Genomic DNA, 23,922 nt, shown 5'->3' on the forward strand with positions numbered 1-23,922 from the left:
ATGCAGCGGCTTCAGCTTCGTTGCTAAGCTTGGGATAAAGCGTCCATAGTTAGTAACTCAGGAAAGAATGTAGTTTGCTCACATTCTGAGGAGCTGGGCTGTCCAAGATAGCATTGACCTTGGATGGAGCCTTATGGAGGCCCGTTGCGTCAATGACGTGTCCAAGGTATTCAAACGATGAACTCGCAGTCCGTAGTCCTTCAATCTCTGTCAGGTCAAATATACATTTTGGAGATGGTCCTCTTCGTCCTTTCCAGTGACGAGGATGTCATCCAGGTAGCATTGTACTCCTGGCAATCCACTCAAGATCGCTCTCTGGAACAGCGCTGGCACACTTGTGATTCCAAACGGTAGAGGACATTACCTAAAGAGCCCATTATGTGGCACGACAATCAGCTCCTTCGACTTTTCATCCACGTGAATCTGAAAGTAGGCTTGGCAGAGGTCGATTTCACTGATCTTTTGACCCCCAGCTAAACCTGCGAAAAGGTCTTTGATGTGTGGTAGCGGACACTGTTCAGCGGACAACACAGGGTTAACTGTGACTGTAGCCCTTTCCTGCAGTCAATTGACCAAATCGTCCTCTATGGCCTCATGGGTGGAATGTTATTAATATTTTTCATGATTTCATAATTAATTTTTAAAAACTAAAAAAAAACTGGTGTTTCTATGTCAAACGGTTTTGTTATATTTCAGTCTTCTGTGAAGTATATCAAGTGTAATTTTGGGATGCAGATCAAAATGTAATACATTTCAACTCTATCTGACATGGTACAGGTGGCTTCTTTTTTTAAGCCCATAACCATGTCTGTGAGGTGTATACTTTTGTTTCAAAATAGATTTGCTTAAGACCAGCAAGAAACACTGTGTGACCCTGATTTAGCCCACTGCAGGAAAAGGATAAAGTCTCCACATATCCTGATTTCAGCATCCTTCTTAAGGACTGGTACGATGCCTGTCACCCATTCACTCATGCTGACCGGCTCTAGTAATCTAGTAATTCCAGCCAATTTTCATTTCTCAATAGCCTCCTGATTGTCACTCACTTCAATATTGCCCTCAACCACAGAACTATTTTCCTCAGTCGCGTGATCTTCATTCACTTAACTTACTGACGTTTCATCCTCAAGTTCACTCATTTAGCAGTTTTAAATTCCAAAGTTTGTCTTCACATTTGAATAAATGTACTTTCCTTTACTCACTGTATATTCCTCCCTTTTTAATTATGTTTTTTTCCCGCTCCATTTACATTTACATTTAAGTCATTTAGCAGACACTCTTATCCAGAGCGACTTACAAATTGGTGCATTCACCTTAAGATATCCAGTGGAACAACCACTTTACAATAGTGCATCTAAATCTTTCGGGGGGGGGGGGGTAGAAGGATTACTTTATCCTATCCCAGGTATTCCTTAAAGAGGTGGGGTTTCAGGTGTCTCCGGAAGGTGGTGATTGACTCCGCTGTCCTGGCGTCGTGAGGGAGCTTGTTCCACCATTGGGGTGCCAGAGCAGCGAACAGTTTTGACTGGGCTGAGCGGGAGCTGTGCTTCCTCAGAGGTAGGGAGGCGAGCAGGCCAAAGGTGGATGAACGCAGTGCCCTTGTTTGGGTGTAGGGCCTGATCAGAGCCTGAAGGTACGGAGGTGCCGTTCCCCTCACAGCTCCGTAGGCAAGCACCATGGACTTGGAGCTTCAACTGGAAGCCAGTGGAGAGAGCGGAGGAGCGGGGTGACGTGAGAGAACTTGGGAAGGTTGAACACCAGACGGGCTGCGGCATCCTGGATGAGTTGTAGGGGTTTAATGGCACAGGCAGGGAGCCCAGCCAACAGCGAGTTGCAGTAATCCAGACGGGAGATGACAAGTGCCTGGACTAGGACCTGCGCCGCTTCCTGTGTGAGGCAGGGTCGTACTCTGCGAATGTTGTAGAGCATGAACCTACAGGATCGGGTCACCGCCTTGATGTTAGTGGAGAACGACAGGGTGTTGTCCAGGGTCACGCCAAGGTTCTTAGCACTCTGGGAGGAGGACACAAGGGAGTTGTCAACCGTGATGGCGAGATCATGGAACGGGCAGTCCTTCCCTGGGAGGAGGAGCAGCTCCGTCTTGCCGAGGTTCAGCTTGAGGTGGTGAGCCGTCATCCACACTGATATGTCTGCCAGACATGCAGAGATGCGATTCGCCACATGGTTATCAGAAGGGGGAAAGGAGAAGATTAATTGTGTGTCGTCTGCGTAGCAATGATAGGAGAGACCATGTGAGGATATGACCGAGCCAAGTGACTTGGTGTATAGTGAGAATAGGAGAGGGCCTAGAACAGAGCCCTGGGGGACACCAGTGGTGAGAGCACATGGTGCGGAGACAGATTCTCGCCACGCCACCTGGTAGGAGCGACCTGTCAGGTAGGACGCAATCCAAGCGTGGGCCGCGCCGGAGATGCCCAGCTCGGAGAGGGTGGAGAGGAGGATCTGATGGTTCACGGTATCAAAGGCAGCAGATAGGTCTAGAAGGATGAGAGCAGAGGAGAGAGAGTTAGCTTTAGCAGTGCGGAGAGCCTCCGTGACACAGAGAAGAGCAGTCTCAGTTGAATGCCCAGTCTTGAAACCTGACTGATTAGGATCAAGAAGGTCATTCTGAGAGAGATAGCAGGAGAGCTGGCCAAGGACGGCACGTTCAAGAGTTTTGGAGAGAAAAGAAAGAAGGGATACTGGTCTGTAGTTGTTCATATCGGAGGGATCGAGTGTAGGTTTTTTCAGAAGGGGTGCAACTCTCGCTCTCTTGAAGACGGAAGGGACGTAGCCAGCGGTCAAGGATGAGTTGATGAGCGAGGTGAGGTAGGGGAGAAGGTCTCCGGAAATGGTCTGGAGAAGAGAGGAGGGGATAGGGTCAAGTGGGCAGGTTGTTGGGCGGCCGGCCGTCACGAGACGCGAGATTTCATCTGGAGAGAGAGGGGAGAAAGAGGTCAAAGCACAGGGTAGGGCAGTGTGAGCAGGACCAGCGGTGTCGTTTGGCTTAGCAAACGAGGATCGGATGTCATCAGCCTTCTTTTCAAAATGGTTGACGAAGTCATCCGCAGAGAGAGAGGAGGGGGGGGAGGGGGAGGAGGATTCAGGAGGGAGGAGAAGGTAGCAAAGAGCTTCCTAGGGTTAGAGGCAGATGCTTGGAATTTAGAGTGGTAGAAAGTGGCTTTAGCAGCAGAGACAGAAGAGGAAAATGTAGAGAGGAGGGCGTGAAAGGATGCCAGGTCCGCAGGGAGGCGAGTTTTCCTCCATTTCCGCTCGGCTGCCCGGAGCCCTGTTCTCTCCTGTTCACTCTGAAGTCCATCTCGAATCCTTTCTGCCATTCATGATGATAGGGTTCGGCGGTATCCAGATTTTCATATTTACGACATTACTGGCTTAGTACAAACGAGGGCGCAAAAAATTACAACCTCAAAAAAGCCCATTGGGTGTTTATTATCATAATGCTAACAAAATTAGCACAACTAATAGCGAGTTTCCATTGAGGCTGCTAGCTAAATATGCTAATGAGCGCAAATAAAAATAAATTAATTGCAAAAACCGGCAATCCAGCTCATAAAGTTATACATATATAGGTAGGAGCTACCGAATGTCCTTTTTGGCGAGTTTGGACATTTACAAGTGAATGTAATGAGACATTATGCAAATTAACAACATTATGACACATGCTTGTTTGAAGGAAGAACCGTACTGGCTCTGGAGCAGCATGTTTACACGCTGTGTCTGTGTGGAGTCTAGAGTGGATAGGGCAATTGGCCTGCCTGCTGTGCTCAGAGAAGATGGGGGAGGAGAAGATGGGCTGAGAATGGAGAGGAAAAAAACGGAAGGAAATCAAGATAGCACTAGCAGCTGTACAGAAAACTCATCCAAAGGGATTTGACTTCTCAAACACAGCAGAAAGCTAACACAATATGATGCCCCGTCACCTTATTAATTCAGCCACTTACTTAGATAACTAGCAAGTAAAACTTAGGGGCCGCGTTAACGCAGAATTCAACAGAACAAAAAGATAAAACGCATAAGAAATCTCTTGCTGCGTTTTGTAAATGCAGATCTAAAATGCTTCTTATTGTCTTATCTTTAAATCTGCGTATTTCTCCAAAGCTTAATTGTCCTGAGTCTGCACAACACTGCCAGGACCTAGAATTAAGAGAGAGAGAGAAAGCAGGAGAGAGAGAGACAGAAAGGGAAAGAGAGGGAGAGAGGAAAAAAAGAAGAGATGGGGAAGGGGGAGACCGAGACGGAGAACAAGAAAGAGACAGACAGAGAGGAATAAAGAAAGAGAGAATGAGGCCTGACTGCAGACTGTCTTCTCCCATCATTTGTCTGTTGGGAGGAGGGAAAGGGGAGGGAGAAGGAAGAGGCTCATTACATTCGCTGCCTCTCGTCATTTCCAGTGGAGCTTCGCATCCTCCACGTCCAAAGCTGCGAGCTCTCGCTCGCTCTGTCTGTCTGCCCCTAAGGCTGGGCGAAATGGCCTAAAAATCATATCGTGCGATTCACAATATTTATCTACATTTTTGTTATGTTTTCTCTAAGCGTTGTACAATTAAAGGTAAAAAACACTGCATTTCAAACAGTCAGAAATAATCTAATGAATTCAGGGCTTGTGAAGTTATACCTAGGCTAAATATAAGCCTTTCACAATCACTAATAATTTAATTATTTTATAAAAATAGCTGAACCTGCTTTTTTTTTGCAATAATGACTGATCTGACTTTCAACTCCGTCTATGAAAATGCCATTTTTAGTTACAAATTTAACTGGAACCATGCATAATGCACATTCACTAATAATGACTAACGTCTTGTCAGTGGTGTAAAGTACTTATAATAAGTAAAAATACTTTAAAGTACTACTTAAGTCATTTTTTTGGGGTATCTGTACTTTACTTTACTATTTATATTTTTGACAACTTTTACTTCACTACATTCCTAAAGAAAATAATTGACTTTTTACTCCATACATTTTCTCTGACACCCAAAAGTACTTTTTAACAGGGAAATGGTCCAATTCACGCACTTATCAAGAGAACATCCCTGGTGATCCCTACTGCCTCTGATTTGGCGGGCTCACTAAACACAACTGCTCTGTTTGTAAATGAATGTCAGTGTGCCCCTGGCTATCTGTAAATAAATAAAAAAAACTATAAATTGCGCTGTCTGGTTTGCATAATATAAGGATTTGAAAGTATTAATACTTTTACTTTTGATACTTTAGTACATTTTAGCAATTCCATTTACTTTTGATACTTAAGTATATTTAAAACCAAATATTTCTCGACTTTTGCTCAAGTAATATTTTACTGGGTGACTTTCACTTTTACTTTAGTAATTTTTCTATTAAGGTATTTTCACTTTTACTCAAGTATGACTTTTTAGTGCTTCTTCCAGCAGTGCTTCTTGTAGCAGGCATTAGGCTAAATTAACACAGGTCTCATCAACAATCTCTCAAGCCCATGTGCTAGTGATTAGCCAGCCAATTTTTATATTTCAAGTTTAGCCAACTTGGATCTATTTTCTAGCTAAGCAGGTTGAACAGTTGAATTGTTATGAACACACTCTTCTGTCTGTCTCCAACTGTTTGAAAATCCAGTTTGTTCAGATGTAGAAATCAAGTGGCCTACCTTATTTATCAGAATGAGAACGAGTTGCCAGTTCCTTATATAATTGTGTTTTATGCTTACTGCACATTTATAAAACACATTTATAAAACAGACTAGCTAGTATAACAGTATTTGGCTAAAATGCTGCTAGCGGTACACGGTACACCAATGCCGCGCGACAAACTGAGCATTCATTTTCCAGAATCAATGTTCATTGATACTCTCGTGTTAGTAGTGTCTTCTCTGCGCGCAATTTGAGTAGTTGAGACATAAAAAAGGGTATTGTTAGAAAATAACTTGTCCTCAATTACAGTAAAATAATGTTTCAATGTGTTTTGTGTCCATTCTGTTGGCCCAAACCTCAAACGCAAATAGCGAGTTCAAACCGCTTGTCATAGAGGAAGATGTGTCCTCTCAACTTTGTTGGCGTGAGAGGCTGGGGGATAGGTTTGGTGTGTGCAAATCATAGAGGAAGAGTTTTCACTCTCGCTCAAATCTGTCCAAAATTAGCCCAATGCATTTCTATGGTCTTATTTTAGATTTGGACCGAAACTTGTTGCCAGCCTTCCCGCCTTTGGGACAATGACTCCCATCGTTAGGGTGGAGATGTGCATCTCTTCATTATATACAGATCTCTGGTGTAAATGAGGAGGTGCATCCTGCACAGAAGGAGCGAAAGACGGGCCAAAAATACAACACAAGAACAAGCGGACATAAACGCTCATAAAAACGAAAAATAACAAAACCTTGATTCATTTGGAATATCGCGCCACACATTGGAATTAATCGAAAAATAGATATATCGCCCAGCCTTATCTGCCCCCCCACCCCAACCCCCACCACCATCACTGGAAATAAGCGTCCCGCCTGGTCTAGTCTACTCCCCACCAGAGTATGTGAGCTGAGCGAAGCGTGCCCAATTTGACTGTAGCGTATGGGGGGTGATAAGGGACATATATAAGCCTAGGCCACGGTACCACCTGACATGATACCAACGCCTAACTAACGTCTGCGTGACGCCTGTATTGCGTGTTAATGAAAGTCATAATGTGCATAGTTGATATTTATATTAATTAAATCTCAACCATAAATGTTGAAACGCACGGTCTGTGCTATTCGGAATCATTGGGATGTCCATACCTCAACCAATTAACATTTATACTTGATAAAGTTTAGTGTTAGTTTAGGGTTTAGGGTAAGCACGTCCCAAGGAATCCGGATTGCAGTGACCGTTCATAGAGGGAGAGACTGGCACGGTATTTGAGAGCTCGGTGGCAACACAGACATTCATTTGTTTGTTTTTTGTTTTTTTACAAGTGGCAGAAGCGATTTTCGAGTGTCTGCCCCAGACAGTTTCCTTTTTAGAAACAATGAAAATAATTACCAAGATGTACTTGATCCAATTGAGGACTAAGTAGGCTATATTTAAGTTGTGATATCGTTAGGAAATATTTAGGTCTACTGTATTAAGGCAAATGTTTGTTGATAACGTATTGTCGAAAGCACATAGGCAATATTATTTACTGTGTCGATAGCGGAGTAGGCTAGTGTACAATAACGTAATTTGATGTGCTAGTATTATTTATTTAATGGATTAATTCAATTGTAAATGAAATAACTACTTTTCACTGAAGAAGGGAAACTTTGATCGAAGACCTAAAATCATGCCTGACAATATCACAACGGTATCCTAATATAGTGTGGATACAGCGATAGCCTATTCTACAACAATGTAAATGTATGTGCTAGTATTATTTATCTAATTGATCAATTAAATTGTAAATGTGAATGGGTACGCTATTTCATTCAATGATTACGTTTTGTACAAGGTAGATACAGGAGTAGTCTATAGTCTACAAAAAATAATGTAATTGAATGTGCCATAGTATCATTTATTTAATTTATGAATACAATTGTAAATGGGGATGGGTAGGCTACTTCATTCAGTGAATACTGAATATATTGCTATCTCTGGTAGTATGTTAATGACGGCTTTTCAGGTGTTGAACAATGCAATGTTAAACTCATTTCTAAAACTCTTTCTTTTAGTCAAGATATGATGAGCCAGACAATCAGCTTCACTGCAGGTGCTCAACCAACCACCCTCACGGCTCTCCCTCCACAAGTAACCACATCCTCTTCTGTTCAACTACTAAAAATGATTGTACATATACCCCTGTGCCCATCTCAGTGTAACATGATCCATCCAAGGCCTCAGCTGGATGCCTAAAATGTGAGAAATGTAAGCAAGATGCTATAGTCTGTGTGTATGTGTGTGTGTGTGTGTGTGTGTGTGTGTGTGTGTGTGTGTGTGTGTGTGTGTGGATGGAGTTCCAAGTAAAGACTTGAGAAGATGGCAAAGGAGATAGTGATGAGAGTGAGAGCATACAGTATGAAAATAAAGACCCCTTGGGATCTAAAATGAGTGTGGGGTGCCTCGTGTGTCTCCTTTTTGTGATTTAAGTCTGAGCATAGGTTGACGAAAACCTTCAAAGGTGGTGGTGCTATTGTTGCACGTTATCTTGAATACCAGGCAGAGTACAGAATCAAATGGTGTAAACTTAACAGGCTAAACTTGTTGAGTACACTCTTTGAGAAAAGGGTTCCAACAGGGTTCTTTGGCTGTCACCAAAGGAGAGAACTTTTTGGTTCCAGGTAGAAGTCTTTTTGGTTCCATGTAGAACCCTCTGTGGAATGGAGTCCAAAAGGGTTCTACCTAGACACAGAAGAGGTTCTACCTGGAACCAAAAAGGGTTCTCCTATGGGGACAGCAGAAGAATCCAATTAGTTCATAGATAGCACCTTTTTATCTGAGTGTAGGCCTATTTTGCAGTCGTGGTTCTGTGGATATCTGTGAAAAATAAAGGTCATTGGTGGTGGTGAGTTAAGATAATCAGAAATACTATGAAACATCCCCACTTTTAGCACACATTTGCAAGCAGGCAAAGTAACCTATGTGTGCTGAGGCATGTGTGATCACTCAACATTGACGGGACCAAAAAAAAGACATCCTTGGGACTCCCGAGTGGCGCAGCGATCTAAGGCACTGCATCTCAGTGCTAGAGGCATCAATACAGACCCTGGTTTGTTTCCAGGCTGTATCACAACCGGCAGTGATTGGGAGTCCCATAGGGCAGCGCACAATTGGCCCAGCGTCGTCCGGGTTAGGGTTTGGTCAGGGTAGGTCGTCATTGTAACAGACTTGCCTAGTTAAATTAAGGTTCAATAAAAAAACATGCAAACAAAAGATGACTTGTCTAACTTGCACAGTTATGCAATTATTAGGAGACTAGATACACTGCTACATTGACCCCCGTTCCATTTATTTTGTACAAAGCTTCTACTCGCTGCTTATTATCTATGCATAGTCACTTCACCCCTACCTACATGTAACCCCGCACACTGACCCGGTACCATGTAAAAAAAATGTTTTGGCAAGTCAGTTAAGAACAAATTCTTACTTACAATGAGCCTACCGGAGAACAGTGGGTTAACTGCCTTGTTCAGAGGCAGAACGACAGAAATGTACCTTGTGTCAGCTCGGAGATTCAGTTACTGACCCAATGCTCTAACCACTAGGCTACCTGCTGCCCCAAAACAGTGTACGCCTGTATATAGTCTCGTTATTGTTATGTTATTGTGTTACTTTTTATAATTTTTTATTCTATTTTTTTTACTTTAGTTTATTTGGTATATATTTTCTTAAACTCTTCTTGAACTGCACTTAGGGCTAGGGGGCAGTATTTTCACGGCCGGATGAAAAACGTACCCAATTTAAACAGGTTACTACTCTGTCCCAGAAACTAGAATATGCATATTATTAGTAGATTTGGATATAAAACACTCTGAAGTTTCGAAAACTGTTTGAATGGTGTCTGTGAGTATAACAGAAATCATATGGCAGGCAAAAACCTGAGAAAAAGTCATGCAGGAAGTGGGAAGTCTGGTGCTTGTAGTCCTTTCAAGTGATTGCCTTGACTGTATACAGTGACTTAGGGTTCATTTTGCACTTCCTAAAGCTTCCACTAGATGTCAGCAGTCTTTAGAACGGTGTTTGAAGATTCTATGGTGAATTTGAAGGGAATACCAGCTGTGGTAAACTGGTGTCCCATTATCCTGCCTGTTTGGCCCTGTCCGGGGGTATCATCGGATGGGGCCACAGTGTCTTCTGATCCCTCCTGTCTCAGCCTCCAGTATTTATGCTGCAGTAGTTTATGTGTCGGGGGGCTAGGGTCAGTCTGTTACATCTGGAGTATTCTCTTGTCTTATCCGGTGTCCTGTGTGAATGTAAATATGCTCTCTCTAATTCTCTCTTTCTCTCTTTCTTTCTTTCTCTCGGAGGACCTGAGCCCTAGGACCATGCCTCAGGACTACCTGGCATGATGACTCCTTGCTGTCCCCAGTCCACCTGGCCATGCTGCTGCTCCAGTTTCAACTGTTCTGCCTGCGGCTACGGAACCCTGACCTGTTCACCGGACGTGCTTGTTGCACCCTCGACAATTACTATGATTATTATTATTTGACCATGCTGGTCATTTACGAACATTTTAACATCTTGACCATGTTCTGTTATAATATCCACCCGGCACAGCCAGAAGAGGACTGGCCACCCCTCATAGCCTGGTTCCTCTCTAGGTTTCTTCCTAGGTTTTTGGCCTTTCTCAGGAGTTTTTCCTAGGGAGTTTTTCCCAGCCACCGTGCTTCTTTCACATGCATTGCTTGCTGTTTGGGGTTTTAGGCTGGGTTTCTGTACAGCACTTTGAGATTTCAGCTGATGTACGAAGGGCTATATAAATAAATTTGATTTGATTTGAATTTGATTTGATAAGGCATGGGCTCAAGTCACGCGCAATGACTTGGGAGCGAGCTGAGTTCATATTCACTCCTAAAGAGAACGGATAGGTCCGGTTGGAATTTTATTCAATTTTATTCTATACATCGTTTGACATGTTTCTACAAACTGTAATATAATTTTTTTTACTTTTCGTCTGGACTAAGTAAGCACGTGCGTAGTGGATTTGGATAGTGAACCTAACGCGCGAACAAAATGGATTATTTGGAAATAAATATGAACTTTATCGAACATTTATTGTGGAGCTGGGATTACTGGGCGTGTCTTCTGATGAAGATAATCAAGGTAAGTGAATATTTATAATGTAATTTCTTAGTTTTATTGACTCCAAGATGGCGGGTTTCTGTTTGCTAGTTGTTAGTGTCATCTGGGCTGTACTCAGATTATTGCAAATTGTGCTTTCGCCGTGAAACCTTTTTTGAAATCTGACAAAGCAATTACATTTAGGAGAAGTGTATCTATAATTCTGTGCATAGCACTTCTATATTGATCAATGTTTACGATGAGGTTTGGAGGGAAAACATTTCTCAACATTACGCGCCAATGTAAAATGCTGTTTTTGGATATAAATATGAACTTTATCGAGCAAAACATACATGTATTGTGTAACATAATGTCCTAGGAGTGTCATCTGATGAAGATCGTCAAAGGTTAGTGCTTCATATAGCTGTGTTTTGGGTTTTTGTGATGCATCTAGTTGCTTGGAAAATGGCTATGTGGTGTTTTCTTGTGAAGTTTATGTCCTAACATAATCTAATTTTATGCTTTCGCCGTAAAGCCTTTTTGAAATCAGACAATGTGGTTAGATTAACGAGAAGTTTATCTTTAAAATGGTCTAAAATAGTTGATTGTTTGAGAAAATGGAATTATGAGATTTTAGCTGTTTTAAATTTGGCGCTCTGATTTTCCACTGGCTGTTGTCAAAATCAATCCCGTTAACCGGATGAGAACGGGAAGGGATCCCATAGAGGTTAAGGGCTTGTAAGTAAGCATTTCACGGTAAGGTCTACACTGTATTCGGCGCATGTGACAAATAAAGTTTGATTAGATTTGAAATACCTAATCCTGGCTACTAATGTTCTAGTATTAATTTATTGAGGCAAGCAGATCAGAGATGTCAAGGTGGTACTCAAGCATATGCCATGTGTTTGTGACACACATGTATGGTCATATTTTTTATGTTTTATTTTGTTTATTTTGCCTCCCAGGTATTTGCATTTAATGTATGTATATAATTACTGCTGCTATGGGAGCTGTGACGTCAATGAAGTGAGTTAGTGAGATATTTAACATTTCTTCTTCATTATGGAGAATGATTAGTTTTGAAAACTAACGTTTCTCCATCTTATCATTTTAACCTGTTAATTCAGGTATGTAATGTGCGAAAATGCAATATGACTCAAAATATTGAGTTAACATGGTTAATTACATATTCCGTGAGTTTGATGATGTTTGAAGGCAGTTTTAACTGAGTGACAAACTGGTCGGTATTTTCCCCATTGTAAGTAAGCTAATGGAATTAGGCTAGGTTGCTAATGGTTTACAGAAGGGATCAACATGGCGTCCAAACTTTCTGTACTTTTTTCTCCCAACGTTTTAGATGCAATTTGTTTTATTTTCTATGAACAATGACTCAGTTTACTTTAGGTAATATATGTAAATATGCGATGTCACGATAAAATGTGTTAGTGTTAATATTTGTAAAAACAATTGTGTTTAACAGTTCGCTAGCTTGATGCTAACCAAATTTAGCTTGGCTAAGAGCTAATAGTAGTTAGCTTTAGCCTAGTTGGTTTTAGTCAATGTCAGCTTAATGTAATGGTTGTAGCATTGTTTTGCATAGTCGTCCAGTAATTTTGAGTTTTTTTCTTCGAAATTGACACTGATAGTACAGTGAATTTTATATATATATGTGTATATATGTGTAGATGAATGTGTAGATGTATGGTGACTCCACGTTTGGATGAACAAACCAACGGGACTGCCATGGGAAAGTCCCTTGACGGGTACCAGGAATGGTGGAAGGACAATCTGATGGTAATTATCTTTGCACACAACACAGCAGTGTCCAGGCCTCCAGAGTATTCACTCTATCGCCTGCTATATGGAGGGGAGCCACAGCAGTTAACTGATGTAAACAATGCAATTGTGTATATAACATTATTGTGTATACATTTTTTGGGATTGACTTAGTGTTTTTCTTTTGCTGTTTTAGTATAACGCACTTTGAGGTCACTGATATTTTACCTAATGTGGTGGAAGTTGTGGAACCAGATTAAAACGCATTCGAGGACCACCTTCAGGCACTGGCTGAGAAGGATGTGGAGGTTTTTGACCAGGTAAAAATGATTGTCCATTGTTAATTCATTTTCTGGCCTTCCGAGAGATATATAAGAGATGTATTTGTAATAATATGAAATATAATTGCCTTTTATTTCTATTATCAGTCAAGGTGAGACTGAACAAGGACTGGGCGCATGAGAAAAAGGAGAGCCACCTGAGAAGAATCAAGGGGACCAAGTGCTTCGACATCTGGGTGAATTACTTGGCTTGGAAGAAGGGCGAAAGGAAGGCGAGACCTGGGAAAGCTTGGTGCTCTTTCGCTCCTAGCTGGGGTCACCATCCGTTAAGGTGAATATAAAAATCTCAGATGATAACTATTTGCATTTGCTGCCTCATGGTGGGCGGCATCGCCATGCTGTCAGCAGTACCAACACTGGCCCAGGGGTCAATCTAGTCAATCCAAATAGTTGATCTCAAGGCTAACCACTGGGTCACGTTAAGTAACCGCCACTTCCAGATAGGTACTGTTAAGGTGTATGACTCCAGTCGTCATGACACCACCCTAGAGTTTCTCTCAACTCATCTCTCCATCTTTCCCAGGGACCTTCCCTTACCAACCCCACTGACATCAAAAATTAGACAGGTATCCTTTAACATTATTGCATGTCTAATCAAACATTTAAATAATTCAATAACAGTTTTTTTTACATACCTGATAATCATTTAACCTGTGTGTTTGCTTGTTTACGTCTGTCTCCTACCCTGTTCCCTTTACTCTGCTCCTGTTCTCCAGGACCTAGGGGTTCTGCCTAACACCCAGACATGGATCCACCTGATGTCCTCCATTACCTGTTCTCCAGGACCTAGGGGTTCTACCTAACACCCAGACATGGATCCACCTGATGTCCTCCATTACCTGTTCTCCAGGACCTAGGGGTTCTGCCTAACACCCAGACATGGATCCACCTGATGTCCTCCATTACCTGTTCTCCAGGACCTAGGGGTTCTGCCTAACACCCAGACATGGATCCACCTGATGTCCTCCATTACCTGTTCTCCAGGACCTAGGGGTTCTACCTAACACCCAGACATGGATCCACCTGATGTCCTCCATTACCTGTTCTCCAGGACCTAGGGGTTCTACCTAACACCCAGACATGGATCCACCTGATGTCCTCCATTACCTGTTCTCCAGGACCTAGGGGTTCTGCCTAACACCCAGACATGGATCCACCTGATGTCCTCCATTACCTGTTCTCCAGGACCTAGGGGTTCTACCTAACACCCAGACATGGATCCACCTGATGTCCTCCATTACCTGTTCTCCAGGACCTAGGGGTTCTGCCTAACACCCAGACATGGATCCACCTGATGTCTTCCATTACCTGTTCTCCAGGACCTAGGGGTTCTACCTAACACCCAGACATGGATACACTACCATTACCAACCATCCTCCAACTTTTCATTACATCAGCTACTGTTATTGTCAAATTGTCATTATCTGCTAAGAAAGAGCAAGACAACTATCATACTGGGCACATAATGTGGGCTGCACAGATTAGCTAAAAACACTAGCACTGCAAACACTCAGAACAAAGAGGTCAGCAGCGCCTGGACTTTGCAGTTTCCCTCTGAGTCCACTACATGTTGAAAAACAAGTGACAGGCAGAACCTCCTATCCACACAAGACCCACCTCCTCTCTGTTCCACATATCATAATTCTGTATTTCAGTCTATGATTGCCATGTGAGTGTACAAAAAATCTCAAAGTAAATTGACACACACGTACCAAAAAAATATCAATGGTTATGTATTTAAATCCAAAAATATTGCTAGATTGGTTTTCACAGCTGTTTCATAAGGTGTTTGTTATTGTAAATGGTAAGGTATCCCTTGATGGTATTTGTTAGTTCAACATTATGAATTGTATCATAAGACTTACAATTAATAATTGTAAGTCTATTGTATTATATGACTTACAATAACCACAAGGTTGTACTAATCTGATCTGATTTTTTAAAATCATAATTGAGGACTATAATTATTTCAGTGTAGGTAAGGGAATGCCTGTTTAAAATGAAAACATGCCAGCCAGACAAGCAAGTGTATGAATCAAATGTATTTGCATATGAATGTATTTGCATTGTGATCTGTAAGGTAAGTAACAATGTGTGTGTGGGGGGGCATTGAAATTATATTATGTTTACACTGATGCTTGTTTATTCACAAAAAGTAGAGGATGGTAAATAACATTAATCACAATGGTTAGCCTATGCAAATTAATAGGAATACATTTAGCCTAATTGGTAATATGATGTGGGGGAAAGTCAGGATCCAAGTCAGGCTTTTGTTTGTCAACTCCAGATGAAATATAGGTCTTCGTGTGTATCAATCTGTAGGAAACTGTGGGCTAAATCAATGAAAAACTGTGATCAAAACAGGCTGGGGTGTTTTTGGTTCCGTTTAGTCTAAGGATATGCGTAAGAACGCAACTGCACTGAAATGAATAGCCTGATTCAATAGGATTCTCCTGAATAAATGTGATAATCTGTTAAAATGTTTGGTCTATGCATTGTCCCCAAACCAATTCTAACGGTTTGGCATTTTGCATTAGGCATAGCTCTACATTGCAGAGCATTTAATAAACCAACCACATTTTCCTGGGAAGTTAAGGCTGCATGGTGACAGTGAATGTGTCTGTTAATCCGGTAAACTGGGAAGTGGGGGGGAAACGAGGTCAAATCATGACATCAGTGATTTTCAGGTCAGAGAAAGATGCCAGAGATTCCGAGTTGGATGACTGTTCAAAACAAAAATCCCAGTCTGAGCTCATTTTTTCCCCCAGAGTTCCCAGTTGTCTTGAATGCACTGAAGTCGGAAGTCAGAGATTGCCAACTTCCGAGTTGTTTTGAATGCGCCACTAGAGACCTAGACTACCCACAGCAAAGAAAAGAGGGATACCAAGTCAGTTGTACAACTGAATGCGTTCAACTGAAATGTGTCTTCCGCATTTAACCCAACCCCTCTGAATCAGAGAGGTGCGGAGGCCTCCTTAATCGAAATCCACGTATTCGTTGCCCAGGGAACAATGGATTGACTGCCTGGCTCGGGCAAACGACAAAAGTTTCTTGTCAGCTTTGGGATTCAATCTAGCAACCTTTTGGTTACTGGCCCAAAACTCTAACCACTAGGCTACCAAGAATCCCTTGTGTTTGTATTGATGCGAGAAATGGGCATCTCTACACAGTAATGGTGGCTGTGATATCAACTAGCCTAATGATTTTTGCATCAAGGTGATAGGCCTATTTTAGCTAAATCGACAAATGAAATTGATGAACTAAACAGACACTTAAACTAACGCATAACACATGTAGAGGTTTTTTAAGGCGTTCATGGTAAGATCATTCATAATAAACTTACACGCAAACTGACACGTGACGTGAACGGGTCGGCAGTTTGACGCCTTAGAAACAAACTTATCTCCATTGACAGTCCATGTTAATTCATGGCGTTATTTTATAGCGCTAGGAAGACGTTCAGTGGCTTGGTGAGAGGTATCAGTAGCTTCATGAGGCTTAATTCTGGCATGAATCACCCCCCATAGTAGCGCGGAGTGAGATTCCCAAAGTCTGTAGCGTCAGCCTTCTTGTCCTCTCCAATATCGCTCCAGTAGTGCTCACTTCCCAAGCTCAGGGCATGCCCGGCTCAGCATGCATCTGTAGTCTACTTGTGTGCTGCTAATAGCCTCTTGCTTTAGCTACTGTCACGGAGTTCACTAAATATTTTCAGAGAGACTGATAAAACACACAGGTGCAAAATCAAGGTGACTTACAAAGATGAAGACCAAGAGCAAGAGAGGGAGCACAGTGATGTAGTGTGCACAACTAAATAATCATTGTGGAATCTGAAAAGACAGTATCCTGAAAGCATGATGGTGTACTTACTACGTGCACATGCTAAAAGAAAGGAAGGCGGTGGTTAGATAACTAAGTGTGTCATTGCAGCAAAGTATGTATCAACTAAAAATATGATCTCTTAAACGTTTCGTTCATTTTTGTTCTATTATCTATACAGTAGGCCATCATTGATTTTGGTCCAATAGGCCTGGCATATTCCCACATTCAAGGAGCTTTCCGTTTTGATTGGGTTATTTTGCCTAAAAACCTTTAGGCCTACCTATAGAAAATGTTTAAAACAAATCTGCATCTCTGCCCAGCCTGGCAAGACTGGCCAAAAGGGTGTTTAGCATCCCCAGTGGCTCTGCAAGTGTGGAGAGGGTATTCTCCGCTGCTGACCTGCTTTGCAGGCACCACATCACATGAGCCTGAAGACACAGACTGGCCAAACTCATGTTTGTAAGGCACTAATAAGTCATTTTTCAATTAATTTGTATTTAATTATAAGTCACAGCCTATATGTGCAATTTATAGACTTTAATGATTTAATATAACGAAATGTTTAATTGCTGAGAGCTTTATGTACGTACCAGCTTATTGTGTCGCACTCGCAAATGCTTCACAATGTATTTCTTTGTAGGCTATAGCCTTGAAATAATATAGGCTAAATAATTCATGTTTGTTCCATCTTAATCTCCATGTCTGGCTCCTGACCTATTTAGAGTGTTTACAATGCATTCGGAAACTATTCAGACCCGTTCACTTTTTCCACATTTTGTTACGTTACAGCACTATTCTAAAAAAGATTACATTGGTTTTTTTCACTCATCAATCTACACACAATACCCCATAACGACAAAGCAAAAACAAGTTTCTCCAATTTTTGGGTAAATTTATCAAATGAAACAAAACATCATATTTACGTAAGTATTCAGACCCTTCACTCAGTACTTAGTTGAAGCACCTTTGGCAGCGATGAAATCTTCGATTCTTCTTGGGTATGATGCTACAAGCTTGGCACACCTGTATTTGGGGAGTTTCTCCCATTCTTTTCTGCAGACCCTCTCAAGCTCTGTCAGGTTGGATGGGGAGTGTCGCTGCACAGCTATTTTCAGGTCTCTCCAGAGATGTTCGATTGGGTTCAAGTTTGAGCTCTGGCTGGGCCACTCAAGGACATTCAGAGGCTTGTCCCGAAGCCAATCCTGTGTTGTCTTGTCTGGGTGCGTAAGGTCATTGTCCTGTTGGAAGGTGAACCTTTACCCCAGTCTGTGGTCCTGAGCACTCTGGAGCAGGTTTTCATCAAGGATCTTTCAGTACTTTGCTCCGTTCATCTTTTCCTTGATCCTGACTAGTCTCCCAGTCCCTGCAGGTGAAAAACATGGTGCCAGGTTTCCTCCAGACGTGACACTTGGCATTCAGGCCAAAGAGTTCATCAAACCAGAGAATCTTGTTTCTCATGGTCTGAGAGTCCTTTAGATGCCTTTTGGCAAACTCCAAGTGGGCTGTCATGTGCCTTTTACTGAGGAGTGGCTTCTGTCTGGCCACTCTACCATAAAAGCCTGATTGGTGGAGTGCTGCACAGATGGTTGACCTTCTGGAAGGTTCTCCCATCTCCACAGAGGAACTCTGTCAGAGTGACCAATGAGTTCTTGATCACCTCCCTGACCAAAGCCCTTCTCCCCTGATTGTTCAGTTTGGCCGGGCGGTCAGCTCTAGGAAGTCTTGGTGGTCCCAAACTTATTCCATTTAAGAATGATGGAGGCCACTGTGTTCTTGGGAACCTTCAATAGTGCAGACATTTTTTGGTACCCTTCCTCAGATCGGTGCCTCGACACAATCCTGTCTCGGAGCTCTCCAGACAATTTCTTCGACCTCATGGCTTGGTTTTTGCTCTGACATGCACTGTCAACTGTGGGACCTTATATAGACAGGTGAGTGCCTTTCCAAATCATGTCCAATCAATTGAATTTACCACAGGTGGACTCCAATCAAGTTGTAGAAACATCTCAAGGATGATCAATGGAAACAGGATGCACCTGTATGTGGATTGCACCTGTATGCACCACCATATGGATCAGTTTCAATACTTCAAAACCAAATGGTAGGTTCAGCTAGTCATAAAAATAGATGCATGTTAAATTGTGATTTTGAAGAATGAATCGAACTAGGAGCAAGCGGCAGTTTTTTCCCCCTGTGAGCGCTGAGCGTTTTTTTAGCGCCGCTGTTTGAAAGGACATGGAGCGCCGGAGCACAAGCATCGTTCCATGAGCGATGAACGGGATTTCCAACCTCTCAACTTTGCTTACATGCTCTGCTCCCCACCCTCCTCTCCTCTACTCCCCTCATTCTGCCTTCCCCACTTCTCTCTCCCCTCACAGAGTTGGGGGGGGGGGGTGGCTTCCATTAGGGATATCTAGAGGGAGAAGACTACACTTAAAAGCCTCCAGGCAGAAAGAGAGAAGGTCTAAGTTCAAAAAGGCACCCTATTACCACTACATAGTGCACTACATTTCAACAGGGCCCATAGGGCTCTGGTCAAAAGTGCACTATGCAGGGAAGTGCACTATGCAGGGAATAGGGTGTCATATGGGACGCAGACAAGGAGGATGTCCTCTCTCTATGTCTCCTTTCATCATATCGTAAATGTACTAGACTCAGTAATGACATTCAACCTCAACTCTACTGTTGATACCCGTGTTGTGATAGCAACATAACAGTCCAGCATTATATTGTAGTAGTAGTAGGGCCTGTTTAACTACACAGGCATGGGCTAACTCGTGCCCAGAGTTGTTTCTGACCAGATCACATTGTCAGGAAAAACTCTAAGAACACCTAGGTACTAACACCCAATGACAAGACACAGTTAGAAACCATTGGCTCTCTCACTCCCCTGAAGGTGTCCGCATACATAGGTTCGGTTTGCTCCTAGCAAAACTTGGCTTGGCGAAGTGAACGTCTGTGCTTGCATACTCCCTTAAAATAACTTTGCTTGAAAAACTAGAAAAAAGTGGCAATATTACTGTTTGTCCTTCTTGAGACGCCATAGCAACAAGTACTCTTCCTCAAAATAGTCCGAATGAATCTAAGATAAGTCAAGAAATCTGTCATTCATTTTGACGTTTTTGCCGAGGAAGTCTTGGTCCCGCAGATGTAACGAAGCTGTTTGGTGCAGTATTTCTCAAGTGAAATGTGCATGAAAACTAGTCGTCTGTCGTTGAATGACAACAAACACTTAATTGAAGAATCCCTGCTTTTGACCAATCACTGATGAAGGGGCATAAACTTTGGCTACCGAATTTCGACAAGCCTCAAGAAAAAAATGTTGTGTGCTCAAACAGCTGGAAAAAACCCCTGCTGAACACCAAAATGAACAAACGTAACAAATGTTGTGTGACATATCCGTGAACTCTTTTGACTGGGAAGCATACGGTAAGCTTTACTGTAGAGGTGCTGGGTGCATGGAGTTGGATAGAGGGTAGACTTGCTCCACAGCTTGTTACAGCATGGGCAGCGCAGTCGAGGTCTTTCTCCATTTTAAATGGGTTAAAGGGACAATATTCAGTTCAGTTTTGGTAAACAGCAGATTGCCCCTTGGGGAGATCATCATAGCACAGATAGGTGTTCTCTCTTTTCCATCTCTATGGCTGGGTGTCTGAGCTGAGCCCTGACTTGTGTGTGGCTGAGTCCTCTCCATCTCCTCCCGAAAAAGGACCCGACAAAGGGATGCCCTCGCTCCACTGCGCTCATGAGCCGCCCTGTGTTTGTGTGTGTGCTCTGAGCTGGAGACACAAAGGATTCCCTCTTTTATAAGGATAGCAGACCCAGCACCGGAACTAGTCTCAGCAAATATAATTCATGGCATCTTTTTAAAAGTGTCTCCAATAGGCTTAAAACACAGCGACACCTCTGTGTTTGGACGTCACAGTTTGAATAGTCTTGCATCATGCCAGACTTCAAGGCTCTTGTAAACTCAGCAAAAAAAAAGAAACAGCCCTTTTTCAGGACCCTGTCTTTCAAAGATAATTCGTAAAAACCCAAGTAACTTCACAGATCTTCATTGTAAAGGGTTTAAACACTGTTTCCCATGCTTGTTCAATGAACCATAAACAATTAATGAACATGCACCTGTGGAGTGGTCATTAAGACACTAACAGCTTACAGACGGTAGGCAATTAAGGTCACAGTTATGAAAACTTAGGACACTAAAGAGGTCTTTCTACTGACTGAAATACACCAAAAGAAAGATGCCCAGGGTCCCTGCTCATCTGCGTGAATGTGCCTTAGGCATGCTGCAAGGTGGCATGAGGACTGTAGATGTGGCCAGGGCAATAAATTACAATGTCCGTACTGTGAGACGCCTAAGACAGCGCTATAGGGAGACAGGACGGACAGCTGATCGTCCTCACATTGGCAGACCACGTGTAACAACACCTACACAGGATCGGTACATCCAAACATCACACTTGCAGGTGCCTTGGTGGAAGAGTGGGGTAACAGCTCACAGCAAGAACTGGCAAATCTGGTGCAGTCCATGAGGAGGAGATGCACTGCAGTACATAATGCAGCTGATGGCCACACCAGATACTCACTGTTACTTTTGATTTGACCCCCCCTTTGCTCAGGGACACATTATTCCATTTCTGTTAGTCACATGTCTGTGGAACGTGTTCAGTTTGTCTCAGTTGTTGAATCTTGTTATGTTCATACAAATATTTACACATGTTAAGTTTGCTGAAAATAAAGAAAAGTTTCTTTTTTTTGCTGAGTTTATGTCATCTCTGGAGAGACACAGCTTGTGAAGATGACTAGCTCATAGTGAACTGGGCTGTCAATCTGTCAGTTGGATCCCAGACGTATAGTACGATGAGCCCAAACTGATCCTAGATCTGCTGCTAACTCTGTGTCCAGGGAAAGACAGAGGAACTGATTCAGAGAGAAAACTCATATAATGTGGATATAACCTCTATAAGAGCATGTACATTCAGTCTCTTAGTATCTATGATGTTAACGACTGTACACAGTATCAAAAGTAATCTATGGATCAGTTTTAGAGTTGATGTACAGTATATGAACTCAAAAAGATTTGAAGTTCAACAAACTCAGAAAGGTCACGTGAAATTAACTGCACTCCAACATAACCAACCCATGGGAGACCAGGAGAGCATTACAGTGGTCTGGATAGGGGTCAGAGGACAAAGAGGCCCTGCTCTGATGGCTGGTCTCCCAGGGGTTGAGTGACCAATGCGCAGCCCTGACATCTCCGCAGCTGGACAGCCTGCCACTCAACAACACATCCCACCGACGTCCACCATTTTGTTTTTTGTTCCCATTGTTGACATCACAGAGAGCTATTTTTTCGAGAGACCCGTTATGCAATCGCAGACCACTAAGGCTGCATCTTAAATGGCACCTTATCCCTATTTAGTGAACTCTGGTCAAAAGTAGTGCACTAAATAGGGAATAGGGTTCCATTAGGGACACGAGCCCCTGGATCTTCTGGTCTCGCTGAGGTTTTCAGCTGCATCTTTCCTGGTGTTTATGTGAAGTACGCTTTTGGAAAGTCTGGCATGCGTTCCTGACACAGACGCTATGTCAAAACCAGTTAAGCCCTGGAGTGGGCCCTCTCTTACTCAATACTCACAACGTCATGACACTTACAAGTACATGAAGTGGCGAAGTACTGTACTTTTCTTATGCGGAACAATGAAAATATGTACACACACTGCTCTGTACATAAGTGTAATCATAGAAAAGGGTCGCAAAATTCTGGTCACTTTCACAACATTTCTGGAAAACCTGGGTATTTTGGGAAAGTTGAGGGAATTTTGCAACTCTTTCATAGCCTGTTCTGTACCTGGGAAGTAGCCGGTAATCTCCTGCGTACTCATCATATTTGTAATGGACCACGTGGAGTTGGGAGTTGTAGTACTCGCAGGCCTGGAATAGAGGAGAAGAAAGAGGAAGAGGAGGAAGTGGAGGGGAGAGAGGTTCTGTTAATGCCTAGTGCAGGTGAACAACAGACAGTTGATTCCGTCTGTATATATGACCGTGTGTGTGAGTGTGTTTTATTGAATGTATTTATTTGACCTTTATTTTAACAGGAATTCCCATTGAGACCATGGTCTCTTTTGCAAGGGAGCCCTGCATCTTACAACTACACAACAAATTACACATAGGAAATATACCAGTCACATTCCTCAGCAAAGAGGTTCTCAATCAACAACAATAGAGATGTGTGTGTGTGTGTGTGTGTGTGTGCGCGCGCGCGTCTTGGCATGGGCAGTTGATGCTTAAAATCCCCTCTCTGTCACAACGTGGTTCTTATACAGCTCTACACACACACACACACACACACACACACACACACACACACACACACCTCTATCCATTCAAATAAGTAGATCCAAGACACATTTATGGTAATGTAGAGGCAATGTACAGCTTTGTTTTACATGAGTAGCTGTCCTTATACAACCCAGTGTGACGCAAGCTAGGGCTGCAGAGTCTGCCTCCCTCTACAGCACTGTCGCGTCCCAAATTGCGCCCTACTCCCTACATAGTGCACTACTTTTGACAAGGGCCCGTGGGGGGGGGGGGGGGGGGGGGGGGACGGGGGCCATTTGGGACACACCCTTAATGTTGTAGAGGGAGGCAGACTCCGCAGCCCTAGCTTGCTTCACACAGGTCGTCTTGGAGCCCCACAAGCTTACAGAGTTACAAGATTGAATCCATGATTAGATGAATCAAACCACAAGAATTAACATTCTGTCCCACGGGCTTGAGTTACAGACTTTCTTTCTCTCCCCCCTCTCTCCCCCTCTCTCTCTCTCCTCTCAGCAGTATGTTTGTCTCTGTTGTTCTGTGGATTGTCATCTTCTTTCTGTCTGAGTGGTGCTATCATTATCTATCACTTAAACACAGTTCCACTGGCAGTCATCACATTCATTATTAAAGACACTCAAAACACATTTAGCTCTACAAGGCAATAACACATGTCTGGGAGCACAAACTTAAATAGCCATTCTCTTTCTTCCAGCTCTTACTCTCTGTGTCTCTCTCTCTCTGTGTGTCTCTCTCTCTCTCTCTCTCTCTCTCTGTGTGTCTCTCTCATCCTCGTCTCTGTGTCTCTCTCATCCTCTCTCTCTCGCTTCGTCTCTCTCTCTCTCTGTGTGTTTCTCGCTCCATCTCTCGAACTCTCTGCTCGTCGTCTCTCCCTCTCTCTGTTTGTCTTCAGTCGTCCTCTCGCCTGCTACTCGTGGTGTCTCTGTGTG

General features: G+C 42.9%; 1 protein-coding gene across 1 annotated transcript in view; it reads right to left on the bottom strand.

The window, feature by feature from the left end:
- The window catches only part of LOC115162913 (dedicator of cytokinesis protein 10), a gene marked incomplete in the record, with an annotated part of 159,506 nt that overhangs the window by 82,676 nt on the left and 52,908 nt on the right, over positions 1-23,922 (bottom strand). The window contains 1 exon segment of the mRNA XM_029714424.1: positions 22,506-22,588. Within this exon segment, the coding sequence (XP_029570284.1) occupies positions 22,506-22,588 (83 nt within the window).

Source organism: Salmo trutta, chromosome 26, assembly GCF_901001165.1.
Source record: "Salmo trutta chromosome 26, fSalTru1.1, whole genome shotgun sequence".
NCBI lineage: Eukaryota > Metazoa > Chordata > Actinopteri > Salmoniformes > Salmonidae > Salmo > Salmo trutta.